Source organism: Chrysochloris asiatica, unplaced genomic scaffold (assembly GCF_000296735.1).
Source record: "Chrysochloris asiatica unplaced genomic scaffold, ChrAsi1.0 scaffold00482, whole genome shotgun sequence".
NCBI classification, from domain to species: Eukaryota; Metazoa; Chordata; class Mammalia; order Afrosoricida; family Chrysochloridae; genus Chrysochloris; species Chrysochloris asiatica.
The window spans coordinates 272,473-281,716 of NW_006409000.1; the positions used below are offsets into that span (position 1 = coordinate 272,473).

A 9,244-nucleotide genomic window follows, 5' to 3' on the forward strand; every position below is an offset into this window, starting at 1 on the left:
GAATTTCCATGAGGTGACATTCTTGCAGAGTGATAAAAACTTCTGATTGCAATATTAGCACAGACAGCAGAGGGACAGTTGAATTTACAGGCATAAAAAGAGAGATGCACACATAACAGGAGACCAAACTTTATCCCACAAATCAAACAAAGAACAAAAGAAAATAAACAAGTCAACAAACAAAAATCAAGAAGGATATTAGAATTTAATGACTATCACTGGAACCCTAAGAAAACCATCCAGAAAGACATTGGCAGATTTTCATTGTTTTATTTTGCTGTCTAAAATTATGCACCATCTTATGACTCTGAGGTATTGCCTAGCTGGGTTGGGACCCAGAGCCCAGAGAAGAAGCATCTTTAATGATGAATTCAGAAGTTTTGTAAGAAACATAAATCAAATTATTACTCAGTATCAAAGAAGATATTTGTATAGTGCATAACCCAGAGCAATAAGGAGGTATGAAGCTGAGCCCTTTTCTTGGTGTTCAGATCTTTCATTTTCAAGTCATTTGAAGTATTAGCTGCAGATATTTCTGAGATTCAGTAAAGGTGAGTGCTAATCTGTCTGTGGAGATTTGAAAATTGTATGACTATAAAATCAGAAGGATGAAATAAAAATGAAAGGGCTGTGCCTTCTTCAACTAAATTATAACTAAATGGTATACCATTTTTTACAATTTTCCTGCCCATGTTTTCATATCCTCATATAGATTTTTCTACTTTCTACTTTGCAGTGTCACAGGTTCTGTTCCTCCCATGCCAAGCATCCCATCCTCAATACCTGATTTCCATCTCCCACCTCCCAGTGCTCTGTTGCATCTCCATATTCTTACCTCTCACTCTGACTCAAATTCATGTCCCTAGTAGCAGATAATTTAATCTTGTTACCAAAACACACTGTTTACATTTTTTTTTCTTTTTCTTTTTTGGGGTTGTTTTAAACATTTTTTTCCTCCTTTTTACAAAAAAACAAACAAAACAAAAACCATAACAAAACAAAACATGAGAGTTCTTTAAGTTTGGGTTTTGTTGTTGTTGTTAAGTGCCATAGAGTCAGCTCCGACCAATAGCGACCCTGTATAGGGTTTCCCAGGAATGGCTGGTTTCATTAGCACTCCAGGAATTTATATCCTACTTTATAATATGTATGGCTTTTAGAATCTTGGAAGGTTTAAATTAATTTGTGTATCACAAACATGGCTAGATTGGTAGTGAAATCTGAACATTATTGCATAATAATTGGGAATAGATACATTTCAATGGTTAAGAGTAAGAAATCCATGACTGGAAAAAATTTGGAAATGGCAGTGCAATGGATTACTTAACATGACTCTCCTAGTCATTTGTTGGAGTTCTGGTGTGGTGCTGGGGTTAATGTTCTGGACTTCAAGGTCCGTGATTCAAGCTTACCAGCTGCTCCTCGGAAACCCGAAACAGCATTGCTATGGGTTGAAACCAACTCAATGGCATTTAACAATAACAACAAGTCATTTGTTGCTTGTAAGGGCTGTCAAGTTGTTTTCAACTTATAATGACCTTGAGTAGGGTTTCTGAGGAGTGGCTGACAGGTTTGAACCACCAACCATTTGGTTAGCAGTCAGTCCTACAGTATCATACCAAGACTCCATAGTCTTTGCAATTTCCCACCTAATGACTTTTTTTTTTTTTCCTTGATAAGCTTAGGTAAGAGAAGGTGGGAAAAGTACTGATGGATTGTAATTGACTTGTTAGTGACTGCTAAGAGGACTGTGATTATAAATACTTGGAAATTTCATGAGGGTTTGGTCAATGTTACCATCCTGATGGGTATAAAATGAGCTATCCCAGAAGTGGAGGTGGAGGAATCCCACTTCCATCCAAGAAGAGTCAGAAATAAGGCATGTCCTTGGGACTCTGAAATCCCTGTGCATTGAACCTCCTCCTGTACAAAGGGAAGGAAAGCAGTGACACCAGAGGATTGGCAGAGAAGCAACAGCAGCAGAACTAAGAGCCAGAGTATGAAAGAGAGAGATGGACTTGCCAGCCCCTGGTGCAAGGAAAACTGAGTGCCATTGGGCAGGAGGTACCCCCAGACCCTTACAGACCTAGAGTCAGTGCCTAGAGCAGTGTGGAGTGAAAAATATGAGACTCTGGAAGCATGGAGGTTTGCAAACAAAAGAACAAAGAGGCATGGAAATGGAAGCTTTTGATCCTTAGATGGTTACATTGGTTATTATTACCCTTAACAGCTGAAAGGAATGGAACAGGTACACATTAGGTTAAGTTAATTAGCAAAAAAAGGAACTCTGGAGCTCTGGTAGTGTAGTGATTAGGAGTCAGGCTGTTATCTTAAAGGTCAGCAGTTCGAGACTACCAGAAGTTCCATGGGAGATAGATAAGGCTTTCTGCTCCCATAAAGATTTACAGCCTCAGAAACTCTGCCTATGCAGGGTTTATGAGTTGGAACCAACTCCACAGCACTCCAAGAGGCAAACAGCTACTACTAAAGTGACTGGAGCAAAATCCTGGCTGATTAAGCAAGATGAGTAATAGTGGGTCAGAGCCTGTTTTATCAACCCTGCCAGGCAGTCGGCCAAGTTCATATTCACATGTATTACAGAGAGCTTGTAAGACCACCTTCAGCCTGTACCTAACTGGATATGCTAGAGAGGACATTAAAGATTGTACAGAAGAAAGAAGCTTTTTGTTTTACTCCTTTGTAGAATAAGGAGCTTAAGTGGAAACCTGAGCCCCACCCAGAACAATATTCTAATAGAACAAGACTTTTACCACGAAAGAAAAAAAACTACAGAAAGAAAAATGACTTAGCATTTTAAATCTTAGCAAGCAATTTGCAGTTGGATACATTGAAGCAAGAAAAGTCTTTGCCCATCAGAAAAGCACCATTCTGGGACTGAAAGTTAAAGGTAGCTGACAAGTAGCCTGTTACGCTACTTTGGACCCCGAGATTCTTGTACATTGAACTCCTTGACCTCTAGAAAGAAAGCTGTGACATTAGAGGATTAGTAGAGGAACAGAAGCTGCAGAACCAACTGCCAGAGCATGAGACTGAGTTGGTGGGCTTTCCAACCCATGGTTCTAGTAAACCTGAGTGCCTTTGGGCTGGAGGCTTGCTTGCAGGTGGGATGACGTCAGACCCTTAGTAGGGGAAGCCAGGTTTGTTGACCCACAAACCTAGAGCTGGGTGATTCAGGCTGAGGTTTAGGTTGAAGTGGTAAATCCTATGAATACTTTTCAGCAGCCCTAAAAACGCTTATCATATTGGCTAGGTCTGCCTATGGGCCTGGCCAAGCAAAGGCTGACCTGAGCATTTCGGAGCCTGAATTGTAACCTGTTAACTTTCCCAATAAGCCCCATAGTTGTGAGTATGGAGTCTGAGTTCTGTGTGGCCATTGCCAGGAATTGTCAAACCGAGATGAGTACAGAGTGCTGTGACGAGAAACGGTTTAATGTCACACATTTTATTTTAAATAAAAAAATCTCCATTTCCTTCCTAACTAAACTTGCTAATAATATTTGTCAGTTGACAGAAAAGTGAAAGGTTGAAGACTATTAATATTTTCATGTCTTTAATGATAAAAGAGCCCCTGACCCTGAAATGGATAATGTCCCTGACTTCTAATTGATAGGTTTCAACTGACCCAGAGGAGCCTTATTGGAAGGCCTTGTGATCAAAATCATTAAAATTCTTATCAAACACAAGTCTACTCTGATTCAAATGTGGTCACCATTAGTTAGAGTGGGCCTAATGGCAAATGGGCAAGAAACGTTGTGGTTTCAATCTTAAAGAATGCAGCGAAAGTGATGAATTTGTGATGAATACATCATTCTATTTCTCTAGTAAAGTGAATCACAGAAATTCAGGAATAAAAGGGTGATGGACAAATTGATATTTACCCTATGATATCTAAACACAATTTACAGTTTACTTCTCTTCACCTGAAGTTTTTATCTCTGTTGTTTTGAAGTCTTAGTTTCCAAGGGATAAAATCTTCCACCAGAGACAAAACATTGGTTGCATTGAACTGGAAACTGAAATTGCCATCAAGATATTTGCCCAGTGAAGGGTGACAATTTCTGAATTGTTTCTTTGCTGAGTAAATTATGCTTACCGGGAGGAAGTAAAGTTTCTGTTTTAAAGTAGGAAAGTGGAGAAAACATAAATAGTTTCTTAGAGTACACTTAGTGTTTCCATGTCTGAAAGTAAACGTGAATGGAAAACTGTAATTGTTGTTAGGTGCCATTAAGTAGGCTCCAACACACAGGGACTTTGTATACAACATAGCAAAACACTGCCCCATTCTGTGCCATCCTCATAAGCACTGTGATGTTTGAGACCATTGCTGCTTTCCCTGTGTTAATCCATATCAAAAAGGACTTCCTCTTTTTCAAAGTACTTTACCAAACTGGTCCCTCCTCATGATATGTCCAAAGTATGAGAGACAAGTAGTCTCAGTGTGAGCTCTAAGGAGCATTCTGGCTGTACTTCTTTCAATATAGATTTGTTTGTTCTTCTGACAATCGATGGTACTTTTAATATTCTTCTCCAATACCATAATTCAAATGCATCAATTCTCTTGCTTCCTTATTTATTGTCCAATCTACAAATGCATATGAGACTATTGAAAATACAATAGTTTTGTGTCAAATGTACCTTAATCCTCAAAGTGACATTTTTGCTCTTGAACACTTTAAAGAGGTCTTGTGCAACAGATTTTCCTAGTGCAATATGTCATTTGATTTCTTGACTGCTGATTCCATGAGTGATGATAGTGGATCCAAGCAAAATGAAGTGTTTGGGAGCTTTAATCTTTTCTCCATTTATCATGATGTTAGTTACTGATCCAATGGTGAGGATTGCCATTTTTATTTTACATTGAGGTACAACCCATACTGAAAACTGTGGTCATTGACCTTCATCAATAAGTATTTTAAGTCCTTTTTGCTTTCATCGGGAAACTTGTATCATTTGTATACCTCAGGTTGTTAAATAATCTTTCTCCAGTCTTGATGCCTGTTCCTCTTCATATAATCCAATTTCCAATTTATTAGATGAGCAGACAGAATGAATAAATATGGTGAAAGAATACAGTCCTGATCAAACCTTTCCTAGCTTTAAACTGTTGAGTGTTCCCTTACTCTGTTTGAACAATTGCCTCTTGTTCTGTGTACAGGTTCCTCATGAGCATAATTAAATGTTATGGAATATCCATTCTTAACAATGTTGTCCATAGCTTTTAATACACTGTTTCAGCCATTTGTGGCTTATTTTTAGCAAAATTTTATTGGCATATGATGCAATGATACTGTCTGATGATTTCTGTGTTCTCTTGGGTCACATTTCTTTGAAATAGGCAAAAGTCTGGACCTCTTCCAATCAATTGGCCATGTAGCTGTCTTCCAAATTTCTTTGCATAGATGACTGAGTTCCTTCAGTGCTGAATCTATTCATTGAAAGATTTCAATTTTTCTCATCTCAGTCAAAACTTTTTTGAGGTGGCAGCTTTCCCCCCACTCGTATTTTGAGTACATTTCAACCTGAGGTCTCATCTTCTGACACTATAATTGACAATATTTGGATGCTATTCAAATGTTTCTGCATTTAATATTCTGTAAATCACAATTAACTTTGTTAACAGTCACTCACAACTGAATCATATAATCCTATCAGTATCTTCTCTTATACAGATTCATTAGGAAAAAACCATTTGATGAGAGTTATAAAGACTATGGCTAAAAGAGATATGTTAAAAAATTCACTACACCACAGGTAGAACATATGAAACAACAAAGCAAAGACGTTAAATTCCAATTCCACTTGAGAGCATAAAGATATTAACAGAACAAGGGATTCTGATATATTATGGCCATATATCTATAACTTTGATGAAATAGGAATTATTTTCAAAGTGAAAATTACCAGAATAAACATGCAACCTAACTGTCCCTGTAGATATTAAAATTTTTGAATTTATAATTAAAAGCTTTCTCAAAAAGAAAAGTCCAGGGATAGAAATATTCACTGGTGAATTCTGTTTTCCATTTAAGAAATAACAATTCAACTCCTTTAGAATATAGAGGAGGATGGAAATTAAAAAAAAAAAAAAAATTAGGGATAGTTATCTTTACAACAAATCAGATAAGACAGTACAAGAAAACTCTACACCAAAATCTATCATAAACATATACAAAGAAGAAATAATTTTTTAGCAAAGCATTAGCTAATAGAATCTAGAAATTATCCAAAAACTTCTATAATCTGTCCAAAAGCACTGTGAATCTTTATAGGAGCCGAGAGCCTCATCATTCGCCTGTGAAAAGGCTGGTGGGTTTGGACATAACAGTTAGCAGCCCAATACTTATCCCACAAGGCCACAAGGACTCCATTATTTCAAGAATGCTGTTCCAGACATACCCTGCTTTATTGTACTTCACAGATCTTGCATTTTTTACAGATTGAAGATTAGTAGTAGCCCTGCATTGAACAAGTGTATTGGTGTCATTTTTCCAACATAAGGAGTTTTACTCCCGTATTTACAGACTGCAAAGCGATTTGAACTGCAAGGTTGGTGGTTCAAGCTCATAAGCTGCTCCTTGGAACCCCTATACAGGGTCACTGTGGGTCAGAATTGATTAGACAGCACTTGACAACAACAAATTTACAGACTCAGAAATCTAAATAGGGTTGTTATGAGTCAGAATCAACTTTATGGCAGTGGGTGAGGTGCGTTATTGCATACATACTAGACTATTGTTGTTTGGTGTAGTCTAGTTGGTTCTGACTCATAGAGACCCTATATAGAGTTTCCAAGAAGCAGCTTGTGGGTTTCCACTGCAGACACTGTGGTTTGCAGTCCAGTGCTGATAGTACAGCACCACACCAGTGTAGTATAGTGTTGGTGCTGTTGTTGTTAACTGCTGTTGAGTTAGTTCCCAACTCATAGGACCCTGGATAAGGTTTCCAAGGAGCAGCTGGTGAGCTTGAACTGCTGAATTTATGGTTCAAACTGACCTTGCAGTCCAGCGCGTTAACCCACAGTGCCACACCTGTGCCACACCAATTATAGTGTAGTGTAGTGTAACCAGTATGGTAGTGGTGGTGGTGACTATGTGCCGTGGAGTCGGTTCGGACTCACAGAGACCTGCATAGGGTTTCTGAGGCTGTGAATCCTTACTGGAGCAGAAAGCCTCATCTTTCTCCTGCAAAACTGCAGGTAGGTTTGAACTGCTGACTTTGAGGTTAGCAGCCTGTCTCATAACCACAACACTGTCAGAGCTTCTTATAATGTTTATTAAAATCATAAATATTGTTTAATTTTTATAAATGAAGACCTTCATAAATCCAAAGTAATTTAAAAGGAAACATATATATGAAATGTGTGGCCACAGGATTTCCAGAACAGCCTGGCCTTCAGTGTGCAGTTCTAGTCAATGTTCCTATGCTTTGTCTCTGCTTCTTGGAGAGTCTTCACAAGGGCTGACCTACCTTGATAGATCTTGGTTACCCTCACCATGGCTTTTGAGTTTGTCTATTCTGTAATGTTCACTGAATTCAGTTCAATAATTTTTCCTTATAGTTCTTTATTTGCTAACTTCACAATCTAGTATACAATTTAAATCTTAGAAAACCTGGAAACTTCACATAAGCAATGATCATAAAACACTTAACTGCAGCCTGATAACTAGAAGAGATGGTGGAAGCTTTTAAGATCCAATGCTGTTGTTGTTCAATGCTGACAAATCATTACTGACTCATAGATTCCTAAGGAGTGGCTGGTGGGTTTGAACTGCCAGCCTTGTGTCTAGCAGTCCAGAGCTTATCCTACAGCACCACATTAGGACTGCCTACACTTTATTAGACCAAACCAAAATGTCCACAGTAAAGACATGTTAGTCTTTTTCTTTCTATGGGTTTTACCACATCAAAAGAAAAATAGGAACATTAGACAAGCAACAGGAGTGCAAGAAAGTAATCAATCTGGACAAATTGTTACAACCATATAGTTATTGTTTGGGTTAACTCAGCTGGTTTCAAATGTTATCAAGTTATCAAAAATTTGATATTCACTTTTCTAACAGAAGATGAGTTGACTTTCATTTAGCAATCCTTCATAATGTATCATTTCAATCAAATGACAGAAAGGATGCAGGATTTATGTGGCTGCTGCTCCAGCACATTCTGCTGACGGCAGGGTGATGTCAATCCTCTTTTGTATTGAATATAATCTGAAGAAACAATCTACATAAAGATTAATTCTCTATTTGAAGAAATTGCACCATACTTGCATCTTTTTTTTTTTTTTTTCCATTGTACAGGCTGCCACAAAACTGGTTCCATTTGAAAATGTATCCCCAATACTTTGATTCTTACGTATCCTCAGATAGTCAAGAATCTTCAACAGTCACATAAGCGCAGGCTGCTTTACAGTCTCTGTGAGACACACCAAATGTAGGGACCATTACCTTTGTGCCTCAGAGGACGACACAGCTGTGCCTTAAGCGGTGAAGGAGGTTTTTGTTCCAGTCTGTAACACTGTGGGCTCAGTGCCGTAAGCACAATGACAGTAGTACATTGCAGCATCTTCAGCCTGGACGCTGCTGATGGTCAGAGAGTAATCTGTTCCCGAGCCACTGCCACTGAACCGGCCAGGGATCCCAGAGGCCAGGTTGGATGTACCATAAATAAGGAGCTTTGGACTGGCTCCTGGCTTCTGTTGGTACCAGTGTAAGTAACTAGTGCTTACACTTGAGCTGGCCTTGCAGTTCATGGTGACTCTCTCTCCTGGGGAGAATTCCATGGAAGCTGGAGACTGGGTCAACACAATTTGTCCACTGGATCCTGTGATCACATAGGAGATGGATATTGGAGACAGAGATATTAGTAGAAACAGACATATAAGAGTATATTCATACTGTCCAGCTATCAGGTTCAACTTGTGAAAATCCGCCTTGAATCTAAATTTCATGAGAAAATAAATCATAAGTTCCAAGATTTTTCTCTTTCTTACCTGTAACACTGAGCAACAGGAGAGTGAAAATTAGAAGACCCATTATGTTGACCGAACCCCGTGACAGGCTAAACACACGTCTTCTCATACTGAAGTCCTTAAATGCAATTCTGAGTTTTCTGTGGTCTCTGGGGAAATATATGCAAACGAGCAGGATGTTGGCTGACTTCCTGGCTTATAAATCTATGTGATCACTGTGCTTACTTTTATTAGTTAAGTCAGTGTAGGAGAGAA

At 38.5% G+C, this 9,244-nt stretch overlaps 1 protein-coding gene across 1 annotated transcript in view; it reads right to left on the reverse strand.

Annotated features, from left to right (window-relative positions):
• Positions 1-404: 404 nt before the first annotated feature.
• LOC102837697 (immunoglobulin superfamily member 3-like) overlaps positions 405-9,244 on the reverse strand; it is a 41,743-nt gene continuing 32,903 nt past the window's right edge. Inside the window, exons 4-6 of the mRNA XM_006877322.1 lie at positions 8,566-8,841; positions 1,620-1,649; positions 405-535 (exon numbers count right to left, since the gene is read on the reverse strand). Coding sequence (XP_006877384.1) covers positions 405-535; positions 1,620-1,649; positions 8,566-8,841 — 437 coding nt within the window. The remainder of the gene's footprint in view (positions 536-1,619; positions 1,650-8,565; positions 8,842-9,244) is intronic.